Source organism: Rhea americana, unplaced genomic scaffold (assembly GCF_003343005.1).
Source record: "Rhea americana isolate MKP2758 unplaced genomic scaffold, rheAme1 scaffold_64, whole genome shotgun sequence".
In the NCBI taxonomy this organism is placed as follows: Eukaryota; Metazoa; Chordata; class Aves; order Rheiformes; family Rheidae; genus Rhea; species Rhea americana.
The window spans coordinates 4,742,678-4,766,525 of record NW_028186801.1 but is presented as its reverse complement, the minus strand read 5'-3'; the positions used below and the strand labels follow the sequence as shown (position 1 = coordinate 4,766,525).

Genomic DNA, 23,848 nt, shown 5'->3' with positions numbered 1-23,848 from the left:
GTAAAAATACCTATCTAGGTGTGTATATGTGCGTGCGTATGTGTGTGCATGTAACTCTACATGAATACCAATATGTATTATATTTATGCTTCTTCCTGCATCTGTAAGAACAAAAAATCCCACAGAAAGGAGTGGGCCAACCAGGAGCAGCAACATGGTTAGAAAGGAAATGACCACGATATCAACCTCTGTCAAAATAGGAGTCTAGGTTCCCCCAGGAGCTCAAGGCCTTTTTCTCTGATTCCCAGTAAACAAAAGCATGCTTTCCACTACATGCTATTTCTCCTTCCAGAGACGTCTCTCGTATTTTCAGAGTCTACTATTCAGTTTCATTTTCATAGGACCAGGTCCAGTTTCAAAGGAAACTGGAAAGCCATTTGAACTTCTGTGGCCAAGCTTAAGGCCACTACCTTGCTGTGCCTTGGCTAAAGGACCGTGTTGYTTTTAGAGAGGGAGAACCAAGGGATGCAAATCTCTAACAGTCTGTCAGTCAGTTATTGTGTGCACTGGGTGAAACCAACCAGGGGTGTCCATCAGTCTTGTCGASAGCTGGCTTACAAAGCCTCCCAAAACAGCAGGCACTCTTCTGAAAGTTCATTGCAGACTGAGCGGGGAGCTATGATTTCCAGTGCTATCCATCTCATATTTTCCATGCATTCTCAATATTCCCTCAAAATGGCAAATTTTTTCAGACTTTCCACCCGTCATCAAGGCAGCCCCATTCGTCTTCCTATTGTTACATGTTTACTGACTTGTCTCCATGTGTTGTTTTTTGTGATTCATTCCTTCTTCGTATGTTGGTTTTGTCTGTTGCTGGCTTTTTTGTGGTGGGATTTTTTAGTTTAAGTTTTAGCAAAAAATTCAGGTTCTCATTGTACGGTTACTTTTTTTCCACAGTTTAAGCATCTTTATCACACAGACATGTTTCTCGTTGAAAATTAATACACATGTTTAAATTTGGGGTAAAATACTAGTGAAAACAATCCTATAATACCTTCATTTCTTRCTGCATTTTCTAAGTGGGAATACATGCATTTGGGGCTCATACCTGATCATTTTCACATGATAGCCACTACACAGMTTATAACAGTTAAATAAGATTATATAAACATAAGCATAAGTGTGTAGGTGTGGGCGTATGGTGGAGGTTAACTCAACGATCTCTTGCAAGCATCAGTAAGAAAATATCCATGAAATATTTGAAAACAGCCTACGGAGTGGGCATTTCTTGTCATAACCATTTGGAAATGTCCACTGGAGGTTTTTGAGCAGAAACCTGCTGTGGGACGTAACCCTTTCTTCTGAAACGTTCCAGGAGACTTTTTGGCGGGGATTCCCCTTGCCCGCCATACTCTTTAGCACCATTCATAATCGCGTGACTAAGCAAACCGGTCATCTTTACTCACAGAAAAAAAAAAATGTAAACCAGCATGCAGATTTGGTCCTACCTGTTTCTGTCCTGCCTCCAGAACACTTAGGAGCACACAAGAAAAGCAGTCGTACAAGCAATCCATTCACAGATGACACTTTACTTAAAACTGGGAACGGTTTGGTTGCAAAGATTTTCCAGTTAGATTCAGAATTTAAAGCTGAATGAAATCTGGAAGACCTTTGCTCTTTAGAAGCTAGAAAATAAACTGAAGAAATGCTTCACACGCCAAGTGCGTTTCCTCTTCATCTCCACAGGAAATAAGACCGCCTATAGCAAAACTACTCTGTGTCGTGTGTAGATGCATTTTATTTTAAAGTCATACATCTTATTTTTTCCAAAGGCCTAAACTAACAAATACAGAGTACTCTCAACAGACACTTAATCAGATTGCTTTATGAGATGTGAAGATTTAATTAGTAAATGGGCTAATAATAAATATTTTAAAAGCTAAAGAAATGGGAAAAGTAGTATTCTGTTGTTTTTGTGAAGATGTTATTGGGTGTCTGCCCCAATCTAAAACAAAACAAGATTCTAAAAGGAGAATAAAAGAAACAAGGATAGGAGAAAAATAAAATACAATCCCAAGTAGCGTGTTTTAAAATAATCAAGAGGCAAGTAACGTGGCCTCTTGGCCAACCTTGGGTTGCCAACCTTGTTCCTAAAGAAATGAAACCTGGACAATTTCTCTAACTCTCTATCAACTCCTTCTTCTCATTAACTTTTGAGCGCATTCAGTAATTTGCTCAGAATTTGAGAAAAAGCAGTAAGTCTCATCACTGTTTTACCTCTTTATTTATCACTCAGTGCGAAAGTTGGTCCCTCAACCACACTGTTTGACTTACAGAACAGCTCCTACCATACTGTTCCTCTTGCTAATGCATCTTGCACAACTTCTGGTGTTGCTTTTTAAAATGTTTTGCCCTGAAGTTGAAAGTTCCAATGAACAGAAAGCAAGGAATTAAATAAAATATATCCTATACTAGACCTTTAACCAGAGTAGTCAGATACAAGTACACAGAAAGGGACATAGAAATTCACAGAAGTGACTGCATACTTAAAAATAGTTACTTTACTGAAAGTCATGAATCTTCTCTTACTTGGCTCACGTAGAAACCTATTAAAACACTTCTATAATCRCTATCATTTTATCTTGAATTAAACTCATGAGAGGCTGTAGTGGGATGCATCTGTTCCTCCTTCACTTCCAAGGAAGTTCGAATGTGTTTTTAAAGGGTCAGTGATAATGACATGTAAATCATCTGAGTAAGGAATAGATTCACATGGGCTTTCTAATCCACTTGAATCACAGGGTTCTGCTTTGTTGGGATTCACATGTTTGTGTAGTCGGTAGGTCTTTGAGAAAGTCAAACAGGCTGCAAGAATAATGAAAACAGAATAGTAAAGTAGTAGCCATGTCTGCAACACAGATGACAAAGTTTAGGAAAAGCAAGAGTAAAAACAGAGATGATGGAGAGATTTTGTATGCTGCTGAAGGAATGAATAGTCAAAACATCAAAAGGAATATAATGATAAAACAGAACGGGATTGTGTGAAATGGTAAAACAGAGTCCTCTGGAGTTGCGTTAGGAGTCTGATATTCAATTCCCTGGTTGGATGAAGATAAAATATAATAAAATAATAATATGATTTAAAAGGTAAATAGTAATGGGAAATGTATCATTATGGGAGACATTATTTCTCTGACTAAAGACTGGATAACAGCATGAGTTTTAACTTTAAAGGTAGGATAAGTCTGCAGCAAAGGCTTTTTATTTCAAAAAGAAACATTTTGATAAGTTAAGCAAACTCATCACTGGGTCTGAAAACTTAGGAAAGTGAATGTGAAGCAGGCCTTGAGTTTTTGCACATCAAAAATGCACAATTCTTCAGTAATTGCATCCCAAGTAAAAAAAGAAAAATGTAACTGTTTGGGATGTAGCTCTACTGAAAAGGACCTAGGCATCCTGCTGGTCGGCTGAACATGAGTGGGCATTGCATCCTTGCAGTAGTGGAGGCAAACTGTCCTGGGCTGTATCAACAAGAAGACAACCATTAGGTTACAGGATGCAATCACTCCCACTCTGCTCAGCGCTTGTCAGGCCATACCTGGTATGGTGCACTCAGTTTTGGTCCCCCTCAGTTCAAGAGAAACATTGAAGAATAGGAGAGGGTCCAGCAGAGGCCCACCAAGGTGATTAGAGGGTTGGAGACCTCGACATATAGAGAAAGGTTGAAGGAACTGGTTTTGTCCAGCCTTGAGATGAGAAGACTCAGATGGGATCTAATCACAGTCTTCAACTACCTGTAAGGTAGTCACAGAGAAGAGGCAAAAGGCACAAGTTGCTTCAAGGAGACCTTCACCATGAGAATAATGACATATTGGAAAAGGTCACCTAAAGAAATGGTGGAATCTCCCTTATTGGAAATAATCAGGACTCAGATTGACAAGGCCCTGGATAACSTAACCTGAGGCTTTGCTTTCAGCAGATGGTTGGACCAAATATCTCCACGGTTCCCTTCCAACCTCAGCTTTTCTATAATCCTATTTTGATGAGAGCAGCCAATTCAGATAGCCAGCCCCTAAAGAACAGCAGGAAACAGCAGAGCCCTGAGGGACAGAAAGGAAAGTTGATCAGTAGTGATAACTCCTTCTTGGATGCCAAAAAGGGGTATGGGCAAAAAGCTTCCCAAATTCACACTAAATTAACCCATGTAAATATAGAGGCAGAAAAATAGCAAAACATGCCATAATCATGTAAACAAGATAAGGAAAGAAGTGAAATTGGCACAGTATAAGTTTAAGGCTGGGTTGGAAGATTGTATATAGTGTAGCCCCAAAATTATAGAGATGCTTCTTCTCTATGTTTAATACAGACAGGGATGTTAAGAAGCACTGGCAAGGATAGCAGATGGGCAAGATGATTTTGACAGTCACTGTGTAGAACATGGAGGCAACATCAGGATGCCTGACAGTGAGAGCAGTGGAAATGATCTCCTTTGAGGCAACAGCAGAAGCAAAAAGGCAGAGTCAAAGCTTCTCCCATTGAGGAAGCAAACTGAAAAACTGGGCAAATAAAAGTGAAACTGCAGTAGGAAAAAATTTTAATCAATCTGTCAAATGAGGAATAGCACCGTCAGACTGGAGAACAGCAAATGTAACAGCTGTCACTAAGGAAGGGAGAAATAACAAGTTAGGCAGCTATAGACTTGTTATCTGACAAGAGTGATGTGTGAGTCTTTAAAGCAAATTATGAAATAATCAACTGTTAAAGCCATGGAAATGAAAGGATAAAATATAGCCTGGGTTTATTGAAGATGGGTTGAGCCAAGAACTTGATTTATTTGAGAGTGGGATTAATAATACTTGAGAACGGGATTAATAAAATAGGAGGCAATGGGATAGTAAGAAGTGCAAGGTCAGGCATGCGGACTCTGCTTGTGAGAAGCTGGAAGCACGTCCCTTGGAAGATGGGAACAACTCAGGTGTGCTACTAGCTCTTCACAAGAAAAGTCTATCAAGGCAGCGTGATAGAAAAAAGCATTGTGAAGGTAAACTGGGCAAGATGTTTCCAGGACAGGGAGGAAGGGAATAATGTCGATGTACAGTTACGAGTTAACACAGTGCCATAAAGCTGAGTGCGATGAAGAAACAATCCAGAAAAAGAGTGTTGTGGTGAGCAAGGGAATTGAGCATCTATATTGTAAAATAAGTCTTGAAGAGTTTGGCTGGTTCAGCTTCAGAAAAGAAAAGGCTGAGAGAAGACATAACTGTGGTCTAAACTATTTTAGAGTGGGAAAACAGCAAAATCGGTAAGGCATTTAAGCTAACAGAATAAATGGTTAGTAGAAGAAGGGGATAAACTGGTCATGAATGAATTTATACCAAAAGTTAGAAGAGGGTTTCTGGCAATCAGAATATGAGATTCTGAAACAGTCTTCTTATTAAAATAGGAAAGGATTCATAGATTAAAAAAAACTTCTGGAGCATCTTGCTTGGCTTTTTCATAACATCTCATTGCACCACAGAGTTCTGCCTCTTGTGGTTAATGTAAAATAAAGCTTGAAAGAAACAGATAGTTTCCATTTACAGACTTAAGTAATAATTTATACTAGTTGGTCTGGAGCGCTGCTGTCTTATTTCTAGTTCAAGGCAAACTGGATTTTCTGATTTTAGAAACAGCACGTAGATCTTTATTGTGCTTTTTTCTGTCTGACCGAAGAATCCTGCCATTTCTTTTAGTGTAATTTTTCCACATAAACTGCAATCTAGTTGGGTTTTTTTCTCCCTTTCATAGGCTTAATGTAGTCTTTAACAGTCTTCAATGTTTTGCTTTTACCAAAAGGCACATTTTCTTATAATTGTTCTTTAAATTCTTTTCAATATTTCAATGTTTCAAAGAAATGAAAAGTTGAAGCAGACTCAGAAAATCAGTAGTGAAACTACATGCAGAATTTATAACTTTCTGCTTCCACTCAGTAATCGTCATTAAGGGATGAGTTTAGCACTTGTTTTCACTCTTTTTGCCATAGTACGGTACTAACTGTTTGTAATCATTTTCATGTCTTTTTACAGTCACAGAAATACTAGTCTTAGATTTTCAGATCTAAGAAGTATTTATTATCAGAATGTAGACCCCCAGGAAATCCATGTGGCCTCTAATCTTCCAGTTATAAAATCTCCCCTTAAGAGTCATTTCTTTTCCCTCTATATAGAGGAATACAAACCATGATCTCGATTTTGGTAGCCTAAAARCACCTTCTGTTTGCAGTGAACATCAACTGTGATCAGTTTCTATCCTTACTCATCCTCTGGTATCACAGACCTCGTCCATACCCATTTTGAATTTTCCTCCAAATCCTCGAGAAAAATAATTAAGGCTGTCAGAGAGCTAATCAATAACCACAGATAGGTCTGCATGTGTTGGTATTTCCCCGTGAGAAGTTGAGTGATGTGGTCAGTTACAAGCTTACAGGTATAAGAGTATAAAATCCATTGCTGGTCAGGAAGTAGGTAACAAAATTCATTTTGGCAAAAGATGCCAACCTGTTGAAGCACTTCACCAGAAGGTGCCAAATGCTGCAGACGCTTTACTGAGAGTGTGAATTTAGGATGAGAATAAAATCTGTGGTGAGATATCACATTAGGACAGGTGATGCAGGGGGCTCTGGGTCTCAGAAAGGCCAARCTGCTGACTTGGATCACAGCCCCAGCTCCTAGGCTCTGGCCCCTCTGTCTAGCCATTTGCAGCCAGGATCGCTGTGGTTTTCTCCAAACTTTTTGTGCACGACTTTGCTCAAGTAGAATGGGAAATTTTTCAAAAATCTCCAAATATTCACATATTTCAAATATTCACTTCCATTCCACCTGTAGCTGCAAATGAGCCCATAAATGACAAAAATACAGAGAAACAGGGAAGTGGTGTGATAACCCGATGACCATCCACGTCACGGTTTCCCTCCCTGTAGCTGAGGAAGGAGATAGAGCAGAGGAGCCCTACCAGGAACGGGGGTGATACTTGTTATCTGCCTAAAAAATTCTGAATTTAACACTCACGTAGGCTGTTCTTCTCCAGTCATCGTTCTAATTGTCCGCTGGCTTGGAATTCACATCTGCGAGTGATTATACAGAATTTTACGTAAAACACCCTTTCCTCTGCTGCGGGTAGAAAAACAGACTGCCTTTTCCACTGACAGTGTGTGGTTTCTCATTCACAAAAAATTTTTCCTCACGTATAGAAGGTTTGATTGTAAATACTTTATCAAGTGAGTAATTTACCACACCTGTGGTTTATCTCTGTGAGCTTTCTTCATCACTTGGAAAGTGCTACTGGTTATTCCCTAGTCATTATACAGGAACAGAGAAAAGCTTTTGCACTGACACAACAAAATTTGTCTAGGAAACATAAGTCACTTCTTCGCTCGTGGTTAGGGACAACAGGCTGGGTTGGCACATACCATTTTTTCTTTTGGGGGGAGGGAGAAAACAGGAAATAATCGGCRACGTTATATTAACATTGGACACGGGCTATCGAGCTTCACCTTCAGTGATAAATTCAGTCGCAGGGTGTTTTACTGTAACCTACTGCTGACTGGATCACTAGGAGAAGCAAAATAACTCCCATCGTCTTTGTTTCATTGAGGAAGTTATTTCCTTCTCATCAGTTCAGTAGAAAACACAGTTGCACCAAAAGTACCAAGATAACTTAGATGAGCAGCGCTGGGGGGAGGTGGAAGGAAATGTATCAATCAGTTAATGTTAGCAAGTAACGCACGTTAATAAGCCAGACTCTGTTATCACATAAATGTGTCGGAAAGTCACAGAGGCCTTAAAGAGAACAAAAATATCATGATCTCCTAAAAGGCCATTTGAGAACCAACAGCAAATAGGCATATCCCTCCAAGAAAAATTAAATTCTGCATGCCAGGTTGACACTGGACACCAGCTCACCAGGTAACTGTTCACCAGTTAACTGCATATGTTGCAGATAAGATGTTTGTATCGTTCAGCTTAGTCAGTTCGGGTTTTGGCAAATACTGCATCCCCAACAAACAAACCTGCCTTCGTGATCAGCTGCAGGACGCAAGTTGGTGTTGGGATGTGATACTGTAGCCAGGAGGTGCACAGCTGTCCATCCCGAGGTCTGTTAATACCCCAGTGGGACTCCCTTTCTTCCTTTTTCAAGGCATCCTGACCTGTGATTTWGGGGAATTTTGGAAGACACTTCATTTACCGGTGCTGCTGATGCAGAAGCAGAAAGCATGGCCAAAGCAAATCTTCTCTGTGGTGACATATCTGTGGTATCAACGCAAATCTCAGCTCCTGTTGTGATGCCTGTGATGATATTATTGAGAGTTTCATTGAAGCTCCTTATTTAGTCATGCAAACCTTGTCCAGTGACAMCACCACCTTTGCCAATTATGACCTTGTCTTGGAAAGAAAGCAAGACTGCTTTTTGATGCCATTGCCTCAGTGCTTGATAAAGAGCTTGAAAGAAGCAAACTGCATGGTCTTCCTCCAGAGTTATCAGCAACATTTATGTGTGGTTCAGAGAGAGTGAATTGTCATTGACAAATACATGCGTTTCTGAGATAATTAAAAGCACACAAAGTCAATCATTTCTAGAATCAGAAAGGGCAAGAATCTCCCCACAATGTCCCTCAGTTTCATTCAACAGATTTGCATTAATTTTATCCCTTTCATAAGAAACATTTTATTTCCCTCTTACTATTTGAAAATTGCAGGGCCTAAACATTATCACAATTATAGACTATCCTGGACAATGTTTTTGTAACAGGAATGAAATTAATGTCTTTATGCAACCTCATTCACAAGCTGAGATTGAATTTTATTCTTTTCTCCACAACTGAAAGATTCTGGAAGATTCACTCCCTGCTGCCCTTTAATCAAATTATTCTATGTGCAAAATACAGCAACCCATTAAGGTTAAGACTGAGAGCTGAATACTCCATACTCATGTAGTCAACTACTGTCATTCTTGTTCTTCTGTACATCCACACTGGCTTCTTCCACTTCCACCTTCCTAATAAACCCTCTCTCACTAAACAATGTTAAAATTTTCATAGATTTTCAAAGGATTTTTTTTCTGGTGGATGGATGGTAGGGAATGGAGGACAAAGTGCTTTTATTTTAGGAGGCTCTCAGCATATCGTCGAGTATTCAAAAACAATGGAATAATAATCAGGGAGCTGTTATTTATTGCTATTAAAAAAMTTGAATTTTCAACACATGGGAAAAAAAGGCATTGCAAAACGCGACGAGGCAGTGAGGCACTGTGGTGCTTTGGAGCAGTGTCTCCATTCTTGCTGTGGCAGTGGGTGAGCTAGCCGGGCACACGGGCACTATCCTGCTTCCTCCCTGCCATCACGAAGCACCCAGCATCACTGGCAGAGGAGCAGAGAGTTTTGCCCGGCCTGTTTACAGGTTGCACAAAGAAAAACTCATTGGTGGTGCCCACATTGCAAGGTGAGGAGTTGGAGTAAGAGCAAGCCTAAATGTGCTGTTCTCCATGACCCCAAGGGTCTCAGACCACATCCTTGACTCTCAGACCCGCTGAAAGGGGAGCTCAAAGGTCTTTGCTCAGTTTCTTAACTCTAATATCGCAGAGATGGCAGCCTTGGCATGTGGTGTTCTTGATGGCGGTGTTGTTTCTTTGCATCTGTATTCATTTTGGATGAAAAATAAAAGCCTCACTGTTACAAGTGAAGTAACTGCTATCTTCTCCAGAAATAACTTACTGAAACAGAAATGGCTGCAGTTTCTCATCTACTTTAATTTTATTTCATAATTCRTTTGGTCTTTTTTCTCTTGCGAAACCAATTTTTGCTAGATGCACTCCTGCAGTTTCTCTTTCACCTTGCACCAGCTTTTTATGGCAAGATAGTTACATGTAGTTTTCCTTTCTTTTATGGGAATAAAGCTCCTTGTCCTTCAGCTATCTTTTCAAGGAGCTGCTGAAGGCCAACAGTGATCACGGGACCAGCTGTTTTTGATTTAGTTAAATCTGGATATGCAGGTGGGTTTTCCAGGGGGAACGAGGGGGCTTCTGGGTATCATGTGCATAGTTTGGTGGCAGAAGAGCATCTCTGAGGCTGCACAGTTCCACTGCTTGCAGTGTGGCTCTTCCAGCTCTATAATTCTTTATTCTGYCAATAAATGAGGCCTTTCAAAGATAGCCTTTTATGGATCAGTCTTCGGGGTTTTCAAGATACAGCTACATAAAACCCTTTGCAACCTGGTGTGACCTTGTAGYTAACCCTGCTTGGAATAGAAGGTTGGACGAGAGAGCTCCTGTGGTACCTTCCAGCCTGAATTACCCTGTGATTTCAGGGTTACTGTTGCCTTCAGAGCTACATTCCTATCACTGGAATTGAAAAAAAAAATTATCCATGTTTTGCACATTAGCATTCAAATCTTCTCTAGTCACATGTTGCCAACTTTTTGTATCATGATAGTCTCCAGCTTTCATCAATAGTATATTCCCATTGCCTTCCTCTTCCTTCCAGCAAAGCTTCCCATGGATTTTCATATTTCCTAATCTCTTTTCCATTGGAGCCAATAAAATAGGAATACTGAACTAAATACTGATTTTAAAATGAAAACTGGATGTAAGGCAAGAATGTTTTCTGCACATGCTCGTGGAGAGTGTGTCTCCTATAGCTCCRTAGCTACTGTTAGTTTTCACTAGTAGGTACCACTCTAGCAGTCTCTACCTTCAGTGTAAAGAACTTTGCGAGATCACTTGCCACTCACTGCAAACTGACCACAGTGCTTTCTTGCAAGGTAGTGTCRCCTTTCATTCCCAGTAACAGCCCTGTCTGAACAGACACGCTGCCTCCCTGCAGCATTTTCCCATGAATGCATCATCCTTGATGACGTGTGCAGTASTTGGGCTCAGTGGCTACAGCAGGCTGCTTTAGGGAGCATCTTATTAACCATTAGACCAAATGGTCTTTCATTCTCGGTCACACATCTTCACAGTCATGAAGTCTGCTATTAAAGTCTCTGGAAGCTAGTTTCTACTGCAGCTTGAAGAAATGGTGACCAAATGGACAGATCTAACATAAGTTACCTCAGTGTCCAAATCCCATTCTTATTCCTGTGTTTCAGGAAGAATTATCTTCCTTCTACTGCTGTCTGAAGGAAATTGTCATGATGCCTACTATGGACTACGTTATGATACCAGCTCACAGCTCCAGCTGTGAGGAACTTGCTGTGAACTGTTCTGTTTACAGCAGAGCTTACTTATTGAGAGAGAGTCTCTGCCCTGAGGAGTTCTGCGCTGCAGAGAAAAAAAGCATGGAGAAAATAGAGAAATTTTGTAATTGCCCTTATCTTTGATGGAAATTCTATTGTCTTTGCTGACTGTTGTATTATTTATTTAGCACCAGAGCTATGTGTACAGCTGCCACTTTCCGCTAGGTCAGTGTTTCTCAAGAAGTTCTGAGCTAGTGATAATTTTAATATACAGTCATGTTTTTCATTCTTACTTTTGCAATAACAGAAACACAAAATACTCTTTTTTCTCTGTCGTAAGAGTCACTATTCCAAAAAGGCAGTGAAATAATGTGATAAAACAAGCCATGCTTAACAGTATTGACAACAATCAACAGCACACTTATTCATTAATTTCCTTTTGATGATTCTGGTACCCAAAGCAAAGATAGATTAACTTATGCAAACAGTAGCTGCTTTTTCCRTTTTCCAAATGAGAGCAGTGCCTTAGTGAAATGACTTGCCTAAGATCATGCAGGAATTCTGCAGCAAATTGAGGGACTAAGTTCATGTCTAATACGTAACTCCAGTCTTCGGTTGTATGCCCATCTTTCATTTCCTGCACTTAAAATTTCTCTTCTAAGTAAGTTTGTGGTAGTTGGATAAAAAGACATATCTATCTCAGTTTTACATTCAAAAAAACTACTTATGAAACACAATCTAACACTTTCTCCATTAACTGAAGAACCAGATGTACGCTGGGACCAACCTGAGTCTTGTTTTATAAGAGTGACACCTAGAGTTTCGTCTGAAAAATTAAAAGGCTTTTCTTTACTTGTCCAGAGATGGCAATAAGATTTTGTCTGTACTCATTACCTCAAACTGTCAGTTAGTTTATTTAATAATCGTTGTTTTGCTGTGTTTTTGTGAAGATACCACACAAAATATATTTGTAAGTGGGCTGTATAAGGCATCTGTCATTTATTCCCTATTAAAGATTTTTATTTGAAGGCCCCATATTTTGCTGGTCATTCAAATGTTTAATTGCTCTGGAAATGCTGATTTGTGTTACTGCATGAAGGCACACACCATGCCCGGAGGCATTACTGCTCTCATTTTACAGACAGGGCAACGGAGAGTCTGCGACATGTCTCAAGCCATACAGAAAATGGGGGCAAGAACCCCCATGCCCCGAGTTCTCCTGCAGCAGGACAACCTGATTTATGTGTCAGACAGACAGAGGTGAGGGGACTGAGTCCACCTGCAAGCTGGTATCAAAATCCTCAGCTCTGGAAGGTCTGGCTGGCTCGTTCATGGGGCAGCAGGGCTCACCCATGCTAATTCAGTGCAACAGCCACGTTTGCCTTCCCTCCCCACGTTGCTGAGAGGCAGCACGCAAATCTCTAAGGGAGAAGGCAATATTGTGTGTTGATACATAACTAAGTGAAGCACCTAAGTCCAATTGGCATCTGTAGAAATTAGGTATCTAATTAATTTAGACTCTTTTGGAAATGCCTCTCAGTGTTTCTTTGTGTGTCACCTATGTTAAGCTGAAGTGCTCGTTATTTTTAGTCATTTCGGCATTTTAAACAGCTGTTGCTATTTTGTTCCAGAAACTTCTTTTTGACACCAGAGCTGARCATGAAGCTCATATCCATCTTCACTCCTTATTTCAGAAGAAAATGTAAAAAAGCTGCACCCAATCACTGTAGAGGTCTTCCAGAGTTTTTCAACTCAGAACATCCATGAGGGGGAACAAATAACAAAAATAAAAGTCYGCTGAGTGTCTGTGATAGCACAACAAAATTTCCACAAGAAAATCTTCAGAAATCTGAATAAACTGAAAATATTGCCTTTGGCTTCTCCAAATTAAAGGCAAAAAGTTTTTTTCTGATTGCARGTGTTACTTGCTCTTTTATACTACAAGGAGCAGTAATTGCCTTTCCTGCTATGGCCCTGGTGGCCTCTGTGCTGAGACCCCAAATCCTGGTTACTGCCCCCCCCCAGGCTGCCTAAGTGCCCTCTGCCAGCAGCAGGGATGCGATGGTGATGACTGATGAAGGCTGAGATGGTCATGCAGTTTTCTATTCCGTACACCAGAGTTTGGAAAACAAGCATTGAAACAAAAAGCGAACCTACATCCACAAACCAACAGATGAGTTTTGTGGAAAAATCCATGAAAAAGGCCACTATTTTAGATGAAAATTATGCCTTGAAGAGTCGTGATGTTATATGTGCCACTTTTGCCATTGTCCCTCTAATTAACCATTTTCTTATTAATTGAAAAGATACTCTGTAAGCTGCAATCCTTGTGTTAGCTAGATATTAACTGGGTGCTAAAGCCCCAAACTTGTGGATCAATATTGACTACTGGCTTTTGTTAGACTCCTCAAGTACAGTGGGACTTTCCCACTCTGTAGGATCAGGCAAACTGGAGCTGCTTATTTTTCTTTATTTTTTTCCACTGCCCAACTCATCTTGAAACAAGCATTTGTGTCTTGGGAAAAATTTCAGGCTCCTGCTGTAGCTGTGGGTGGCCTGGGCTGGATACTGCTCCTTCAGGCACTGGAGTCCTGCATCTGCCCCCATCTTCCTCTGCAGCCTCAAGTTAATTAAAGGGCTGCTGCTGAGCCCTGTCCCCACCTTGCCTGCTCCTTTTCCCTGAACATGCCATTTTGGCAACAAAACTTAATGACATCTAAAAGAGAGAGTTCGGTTTTCTGCATTTCTGCCTCATTAACCTCTAACATGTCATCTTAATGTAAAAGGAGAGGAGTGTTCCAAAACAGCAAAGAAAAGGAAAGCCAGCAAAATATAAATAACCTAAATTAATCTCACAAAATCTTCTCACTCTCCTTTTTTATCTTGACATTGTCACCTGGGCAATCTATTCCCAAGCTGTCCTTCACCTTCTACRGCTGTGGAAGCTGGAGGACAAAGATAGAATGAAAATGTTGATACAGATGAAAAAATATAAACGCTACATACAGAGGTTTTCAGTCACCGTCTGACTCATTTTGTGAGAAGACATTTTCTTATTTTTATCTCATATTTTCTTGAGTCTGTGTGCCTGATTTTCTACCTTTGGAACATTAATGAGAAATGGAATTTACCTAAGAGTCATCCACAGTAGATACTGTAGGATTTTTTCCTTCATATTCTCATGTTATCCATACCTTCCACCAAGCCTTTGGGATATATGGAATCAGATGAAATTATGATAAAGGAAGAAAATAGTAAGCAAATGCATGAACATTTATTTACACAGCTGTAAGACTAAATGGGCCTCCGTGTTTTTCATGGGTCAACAAATGTGTCTAATCTGCTCCTCTGAACTGGGATGCTTAAAACATGATGACTAAAGTCAATCCAGGGACATCAGGAGGCACCTGCAAAAATGTGTACCCATATCATGACACTGAGAGCTAAATTCTGGAGTAGACTGAGCGAGTGAAATGCACGATTAGTTCTGTTTCAGCACCTCATTCAGTCAATGCTATTTCCCAGGAGCATTCACCACTGTACTTTACCAGAAAAATATCCTACATTTCAGCATGTAATAAATACAGCTTCTTCGTGTTAATTGCTAGAACGCTAGGCTAACAAGCCAATTCTATGGCAGTCCATTGCCCGTGCTGAAAGGTTCACGTCTTCCTTCCATGATTCTTTCTATTAGACTTGAATATGAAGAGATTGAAGAGATTGTGTCTGTTCTCATCTAAGATCAACACTTGCATCTCTTTGAGATCATTTGTTGTAATAAGCCCTAATGATTAAAAATAATATCATCAGAAGCTGCTATGGCTGAGACTTGCTCAATGCCTTGGCAGGCTCCCAGAATGATGGCCTTTTTCTTTCTTTTCTTTTTTCTTTTTTTTTTAATAAGTAAAGGGTACTAGTGTCTAACTTGAAAAATTGCAATTTATTATTGCCTTTCTTTGGCTTTTGTCACTTGTGGTCAGTGTTTATAATTGGAAAATCCTGCTGCTGCTGTGTGTTGCCAAGCTGTTGAAGCAGCTTGGAAGAGGGCCAGCAATGCTCCAGGTCTCCAAGTCATCAGAAAGGACAAGGCAGACACAGTTTGCTCACCAGGGAGGGCTGAGATGGGGCTGTGGAGCCTGATGGTGCTGCATGACACAGGGCCTTGACCCTGATGGAGCAAGGGCTAGCAGGTAGCCCTGAGCCCCCTAGGTGCAGATCACAGGATGAATTCACTCCTTGCCTCCTGCTTCCTCCTCTCCAGAGTGCTGCGCAGTGGTTCGCAAGTTTAAAGCTGAGACAATGCTCTCCTCATGTCTCATCAATCATTTACACCTCAGCTGGAAAAAGATTAACAATCTACTGGCAGCAGTTCTGGCCTCGTAGAGTTTTCAGGAGTGAGGTAGCCAGTTCATCTCCCCTCACTCCATTACATGAAAGATCTTTTGCAAACCACTACCATTATTTGAGTAATGATTTCGCATAAACCTCACTGAAACCATTTCACACTCCCAGTCAATTATACTATCCACTTGTTGAGTTTTCTGTATTGTGTGATCTCAGGTAGAGCATACAACATCTGAAGGATTATACCAAAGTTTTCTCATTAAACAGAGCATTTTTATTAGATATCAACTATTACCTTAAGTTAGCAATAATGATAAGCAACATATATTTAATTTTCTTATTTATATATAGAATGGCTTGTGTATACTGTTATATATCTATAGTAAAAACAAAAGAAATATAGCATAGAGGGAGGGATTTTTAAGTGTTCCATGTTGGTTTGAACCTGCATTTAATAGAATCAGTATCTCCACAGTGTGTAAACAGTAGACCTGAGAATACCTCGAAATTTTGTGTCTGACCTGTAGGGTTGCAGATTTCAAGTTACGTCACTGCCTGCAAAGCAGCGAGGAGGCAGGCAGGACACTAAGTGCATCGTGCCCGTAGCTGCTCTGGAGGTCGCTCTTTCACTGCACAACAGATGCAGCTGACACACCAGACCAACTATGAAAGCCCTTGAAAATCCCTCTCTTTATGCCATCCTGGTACAGAGGCTCTCCTTCAGTGTGACGGACTTACATCCAAGCCAATTGTACATCCATCTGGCTCCCAGCTCATTTTAAGGTCTTTTGGGTAAGGATCCATTCTTAGTACAGAAGCGGCTTCTTAGCTGTCAAATCCTTGCTCTTCATATAACAGTTTGTATGTAGGCCTGAACCCAGGGAAGGAGAATATCCAGCTCATGGACGGCCTTGTAGATTCCCTTCTCTCCAAGCTGTCAAGAAGACAAAGACGTTAGAAAAGAAGCTGCCTACGGCTCTTGAAGAGTGCAGCTGGGAGCTAACTCTTCCTGCTCTTACCTTATGAAATGTTCTCTTTATGTTTTTGACAGCAGAAGTTAACCTTGTGGATGGAGCACATGGAAGCTGAAGGGATGAGAAGAAACCGAAAGAGCTTGTTGCAGCAAAGATGCTGGTGAAAAGGCATAGTGATGGGGGAGAGTTGAACCTATAGTGTGACACGATTAGGACTACTGGTAAAACGTGTGCAATCACCATCGTGTCAGCATCACAGATGTTTTATCTTACCTGTGTACTTACTGGAAAGATGAGTTCACACCACAGAAAACTATAGAACTGGTTGCCAATAATTTTTCTTATTAGATGCTTTTTATTTATCTCAGGGAACCTCGTATCAACTGCAGTTACATCATTTGTACAGTGCAGGCTTGCTCTAAGTTTCAAGGTCATTTAACTTGGAATATTCCGAAAAAGCAAACCTAAAAGCAACAGATCTTTGCAAAGTACAGAGGACATTTTTTACCTTTCCAATGACACTTTAAAAGTGATTCCAATCTGTTTACAGACTCAATGCTTCCCCCTGTTCTCCTGCCCATCCTTCCACTCTTCTTAGTTAATTCTACACCCTTTTATCAAGCCAAATTTTCCATTAAGATCACTCAGAGTTTTGCCTGCAGGACCATACCCAACTCCCAGTCATCCCATTCAAATACTTCACCAATGTCCTTTTTGCATTTCCATTTCTTGTTTCCCTCTAGTCCTGTGACGGTATCAGAGTTACAAGACTGTGTTTTCACTACAAGATTTCAGTTGGAAAATGGTTTGCAAGAAGGAATGAGAAGAGCTATATGATTCAGCTCCTTTTAGAGAAACTGAAGGCTGCAGTTCAGGAGAGGAAGCTTGCCTGCAGCATCGCTGCGGTTGCTGCGGGGCCCCTCAGCAGCCTGCAGCGGGTTGCAGCGTGGGTGCCCAGCCTGGGCAGCAGTGGTGGGAAACCGTGGCAGCTTTGCACTGCCTTCGCCGTGTGGCGGCAACGGATACAGGGATGCAGTTTTAAACCAGCCAGCGGCAATATGGCTAGCTGTGTTGCTAGAGCAGCGCAGGCACTGTGCCGCAGTGCCAGGGGCACACTGCCAGGAGCGTGGCTGTGCTTTTAAGCACAGGAAAACCTGCTGCAGCCTGCGCTCTTCAGGGGAAGCTAGGCTAAACAAGTGTGTGCCAGTCAAAAATGAAAGGGGCAGGTTGGCTAGGTGGTACCCGCAGATTTCAGCCTCAGAGCAAGGTTATTCAGTAGGATGAAAAGCTGAGTTTGGACATCATATTTCAGAGCATTAGTCTGACGTTCAAGGAGATGTTCAAGAGCCTCTTGATTCCCGCAAGAAACAGGAACACCTGCACCTCCCTGCAGCAGTGACCCAGCCAGGGAATCCCTGCAAGGTCCCCCCCTAAAATAACAAATATCCCCGTAGATAGCAAGCCCAGGAGCAGGGRAATGGAGGAGCAAAATGCAGCTGCATGGCAAGCTGCCGGGCAGGAGAGCACCTCACTGGGGGATGCCACCACCCCACAGTCATCTCATAGCCCAACGGGACCCACAGCCCCTTCAGAGCAGGGTCAATGCTGTGGGCCATGTCCTATGAAAAGCGGTGACCGTACTGAAATGGATGGTGCTAGTCCTTGCTTGTACCCCACACAGTGCCTAAAAAGGAGCACAAATATCTGTTCTGTCTTGCCACTTGTACCTTTTGCACTCACTAATGTCACCTTGCAAAAGGAAAATAGAAATAAAAGCAACTTTAATTTGCTAACCTTTCAAAATCCTTTATCTGGGACACTTTGTTCTGACTTGGGGCATTCTTTAAGGTCAGCTTGTGTGAGGCAGATTTCCACAGAAATAATTTAGCAGCAGAACTAACCTTAAATGACGATGATGTCTCCAGAGTTAATACACATTGCAAACTGCTCTTCCTGCATAAAAATCAAGTAAACAAATGAGCAAGCAAGCAAGCTTGCTCATTTACAGCTAAGCTATGATCTCTGCTAACGGTCTACAGGCTCTGTCTAAAATGATAGAGCAACAATTAAAAATCTTACGATGGATCTATCAGCTGGAGCACACCACTCATACGCAATTAAAAAAAAAACCCTTCCATAAACTCCTATGGATGCAGGAGCCTAAATCTGTCCTCAGAAGCAACTTCACACTCTTCCTGGCATGATGATGATGCAGTAGGGCTCCTGTGCAAGTAAACAGGCTGTTGCTGGGGCCAGAGCTGCTGCAGGTGGATGCTCCCAGGGTCCAAAGCAGCATGTATGTATGTTCACTTTACTGTGCAGTCATACTACAAATCACAGACTTTTCATTGCAGGAAAGGGACATGATGGAGTTTTTAGTATTTGCTTGGACAAAATTAGGAACTGGCAGAGTGAGAACCATAGTGGTGATGATATACAAAGACGTTGGAACTTGCTTGTTAAAAATTTTAAATAGTATGCATTCCTCTGTTGCTGGCTGAATTAGAGCCAAAGTTCATGAAAAAAAATATGTATAAAAGGTGTTGCTGTTTGCCTCAACTGTCTAAAGAACTTTGCCCTTGAAAGATGATAAATTCCTCATGTATGTTGCCAGGGGGTGGAGATCCTTTCTGAGAAGCAACTTACATTTCAATTAGATAATAAAACCTAAGGAGTTTATGTGACTGGAAGAACGAATTTTCGAATTTAGTGAGGAGTAATGCGATGGAGCAATCCCAAGCTTTGAATTAGCAAAGGATGCATTATTTTCTATCTATTCACAGTTTCTATTAACCTTTCATGTGGTTCTATATTGTTGTTTCTAAACTAATAAAATGATTTAAGAAATGCAACAGTTTCCAGAAATGAGAAAAATAGTCTAGACATCTGACAAGTCACCATTTATCAAAGAGCTATTGTTTTTTTACTGTAAGAGGAAGTCTTTTCTCTCCCACCAATATTTTTTCAAAATAGAGAATACAGAAATTTAAATTGTAAGATATTTAGAACTGTGTTGAGTAAAAAACTAGCATTAATTGCAAAAAAGAATACAGAAACTTTGAGAACTCCACAGCACTTTGCCTCCAAGCAGCACAGAAGTGAATATAGTCAGTAAGTTAGATAGCAAGCTCCAGAAAATAGTAGTACCACAAAATAGCTGATATTCTTAATTCTTTCACAGTTAATATCCTGAACTCCTCAATATGTACTAGCACTTGTGTATGGCATAATTACTTTTTCAGACAAGAGCGGGATCTATTTAAATTTAAAGTATGTTGTAGCATACAATACCTGGAATTTTGATAAAAACACCAAAAATTACAACAGTATATTGAATACATTATAATGTCTGTAAGTTGCAACTACTTAGCATACCTTTAAATGTAGAATCTGAAAGCTGGTGGGACTTTCTCCCATTGAGATTTGAATCTTTTTACATTATACAAATATTTCAAATGTGTTCTGAGCTCTAAAACGGCAAGGAGATCTCTAAAGCTGCTTATTTCCGAATTGTAAATATTTGTGTGTATGTAGTCCTAATGTCCTCTTCTTACATGCTACCATGCGGTTCAGATGATTAGACAAAATTTTACTTCAATAACATTTCTTTGGCTTCTCATCTCACTTTCACTCTTTAAAACTACCATAGACATTTGCCTGGACATTCATGGTTATCTTCATCCTAAATCTTGTGACTCCGCAACTTGTGAGGACAGAGGGTCTCAGGGAGAGAAAAGACAGCCATGGGACATGAAGTTTTAAGGCATACCCTTTTGTCATGTGCCTAACCTTAGAAAAACAGCCAGGTGGTAGGACCTGGCATTGGTAAGGGGTTCTGCTAACTCAAGGGTGTGTGGCAAGCTTGGGAAGAGAAATGACCTGTAAGTGACAGTGTTGTGTTAGCATTACCCTGTAGTCTATATGCACATTTGCATGGGCAAAAATGTGCTTTGTCTGCTGTCCTGATCTCAGTTAGTGGGTGGGATGGTGATGGATATTGGTAAAAATGCCTTTTCCCTGGGACACTTGGATCCACCCTGGGAACCGGTTGCCAGTGTGCAGTGTCACTACCTGACAACCTGCTCCTACTTCGGACATAGCGGTCGCATGGAAACTGCTCCAATTTGCTTTATAACTGCAGTCACTGCTTTCTCATGAGACACCATTAGCTCTTTCAAAATTCAGGATGGTGGAGCAGAGRTGACATGTGAGTTAAGATTACACATATCCGATGGGTATGCTGTTGAAGAAGGAAAGTATAACAAGCATTACACCGTGGAAATACTAGGAGTCACTTTTCTCCCTAAATTTGCCCTGCCTCTTTGCAGCTTGCTGCTAAAGGGCAGTACCAGACTTCAGCACCAGGAGCAACAGTTGGGTTATTTCCAAGGTACCTCCACTGTCTTTCACACTCCCCTCACAAACTCRCTCCAGGAGGAAATGAGTGGTGAGATCGTCCCTGGCTCAGTGGTGAAGCCCTGGGAAGCTCTGTCCTTTGCAGTGTGGTGCACACTGTGGCTCTGAATCCCTCTCTCCACCTGCTAAAACAGTATGACCTAGCCCCTCTCTCACCTTTCAGATAGACAAAGTTTTTAGCTCTCAGGAATATACTCACACAGGTGCTCAGGTTCTCTTGAAGGGCCTGGAAGGCACTAATAATGCACAACTTTTCACTTCCTACTCCAAGGTGAGTGAAAACATTTTTCACATAGAATGACAAGAGCTGATCTCGAACACTGCAGTTTGTCTGAAAACAAAGCAGGGGGAAAGTTGCCTAATGAAAAACTCAGAAGCTATGTTTGGTCTCAAATTTCAGCCTTGTAAAAATACTAGTGTTTAGAAAACACACAACCTATGAAAATATTTTCATGAGTTTTAGTATCCTATTAGATTGCTTCCTTTGCTTTTYTTAAACAGCTGAATGTTACACTTTGGTTTCTGAAGGGAAAACAGGAGGATGCTGTGCTGGCATGGAAAGGAATACTGGCAAGGCTAACCACAAATAGAAGTAACAGCAACACATCTATTTAACATCAAAGCATAGAAGAAAGATGAATAGGGGAATTAAGTCAGATCATCTTGGGCAAATTGTAGGTATCATTGTGAAGGTAACAGAACAGGCTGAGGGCAGAGAAACAAGAGGCCCAGTTCCTGCACCATTTGAAATGCTGAAGGATATCCCATCTGTCCCACAACCAATGTTCCAGAAGAGACCCTCTATGTCCTGTGTCATACCTTCCAGGTCTGGGTGATGTTTTGGATACCCTAAGGTATTTCAAAGGGTTATACACCTATATTTAGGCAATTGAACCGAGCATTGAGTGTGAAATCCCCACAGCAGTAGAATTCAGCTATGGATTAAGTTACCTGAATGGGCATATCCACATGTACATGCCCACAGGCATCCTAAGAGTCAGTGCTCCCAAGGTGAACAGTGAGATCCAGTGGAGTCCAAAGGCAGATTTAGGCTGACAGGCCTATAGATCTCTACTTAAGGGCAAACTGACTCCATCAGAGCTACCGACTAGCTCTCCATATAAAGGAAGCTGAAGTACCTCATACACTTGTAGCCACCCAAGTTCAGTGCCTCACTCCCATGCTGAATTACACTGGAGGACTCTAATTTCTCTCTTCCAGGCCACTGGCAGAGGGCAAAACCCAGAGCAGCTCTTTGGGCATCTTCGATGCTCTGCGGCGTCATTGAGCCATTTGCAACACTGCATGCCCTCAACTAAGTGTGTCTCAGCTGCTATGATATTGACTGTGGCCYTGACCCTTGTGCAAATTGGTTAGTCCCCAGAAAGCATTGCTGATGAAGATCGCACATGGCCAAGCTCACATGGGAGCAGTAAAGGCTACCATGAGCAGGCTCTTCCACRACATGGCAAATGTCCTCACCCAGCTCACGCAGAGAGCACCACTGCTACCACTTAGAGATAAATGCCACCAACCGGGCTTTCCACACCCACCACTTTTTGCCCATACCATGCTCACCTGTCTCTTAATGGCTTATAGGAAAATCTCTTATTGAAGGGTAAAGGTAATAATGCTCTTGCTCTAAGCAGAGGATTTGATTAAGCACATGACCATCAAAAATATAATATCCTTCACAATTAAACACAGCTGACTTTTGTGTTGGCTATGATTCCCTTTGATCACACATTCATATCTCTACAGACCAAAGGAGAAACAAAGTAAGAAAATGGAAAACTAGTTGTATAACTCTTACCATAAACAGCATTTTTGTTGTCTTTTTTAGAAGTCTTGTGTTCTTGATGAGATCCTTCTGTAAAATACAATGTACTAGTATTAATTAATCTTTGAAAAGGAAGGGATTTTAAATCTGGTTTGTACAAAACTTAGCTTTGTGCAGTAGTGATTCATATCTAGGGTCACAGGTATAATAGTAGTGACAGCAACGGTAATAATAATCTTATTCGGATGTACAATGAGGACTCATCAAACCTGTGTTCCATTCCCAGCCTAGCTGCAAACTTCTTCCATGATCTCGGCAAACTCACCTCACCACTCTATACATCTTCATTTTTCCATCATTAAGACTGGAATTGCAGCATACCCTATCTCTCAGACCTGTAGCAATCATTCAGCTGTTAAAGTTTCCAGGTACTCAATAATGAAGTTGCCAAAGAAGCATCTACAAAGAAAATTAACTTTTCAGCTGGTGGGATCAACTTACGGGAACAGATGATTTTAAACTAGTTGCCTTGATATACAAGTTCTCTGTCACTTGGAAGAGGAATCCTTTCCGGCAGGTATGCTTTCCTGTAGGTGACCTTTTCCCTTCCACAATGAAAAGACAAAGCAGAACAAAAAAATGCCCAGATCTGAAAATAGAATATACTTTCATCTTCACTCCCAGATCTTCGTGCCTCTGTTACAACAGCGTTATGTGATACAGCAAGACCGGTAGGATGACAGAGGTTAACCTAATTTTGTTAACCCTCAAAGCAGCTTCTGCGCTGAGATGCTCACATAGATAACCTCTTGCTTATGTGCTGGCTGATCAGCATTGTTGCTGTGCTTTTTTATATATCTTGCTCCACTTTCAACAAATTTGACCACAGTCATCTGTGACGTTTTCTAAACGATAGCTCCATATTTACTGGCAACAGGGTCAAGGTTTCCAAGAAAGAAGAACTTCCCTCTCATGTGAGAAGCCTTCTTTCTTTTAAGTGGTGGTCAATGAAGAAAAAGTAGTTAAGCTGGTTAGTTTGGTTTTGTCATAAAATATACCAAAGACATGAAATCTTTTTTGATTTTTCCACAAAACTTTATAGCAGCACTTTTCTTAAAGGTAACAACCCAGGGGAAAGAAAAGAAAAGAAAAGAAAAGAAAAGAAAAGAAAAGAAAAGAAAAGAAAA

General features: G+C 40.9%; 1 protein-coding gene across 1 annotated transcript; it reads right to left on the bottom strand.

The window, feature by feature from the left end:
* Positions 1 to 16,338: 16,338 nt before the first annotated feature.
* On the bottom strand, positions 16,339 to 23,333 carry IL26 (interleukin 26). The gene is made up of 5 exons (XM_085320538.1): positions 23,163 to 23,333; positions 22,695 to 22,751; positions 21,081 to 21,212; positions 16,511 to 16,576; positions 16,339 to 16,425 (listed from the first exon to the last, which is right to left on the bottom strand). Exons 1-5 carry the CDS (start codon positions 23,331 to 23,333, stop codon positions 16,339 to 16,341), a joined length of 513 nt encoding a protein of 170 aa, XP_085176664.1.
* Positions 23,334 to 23,848: the final 515 nt, after the last annotated feature.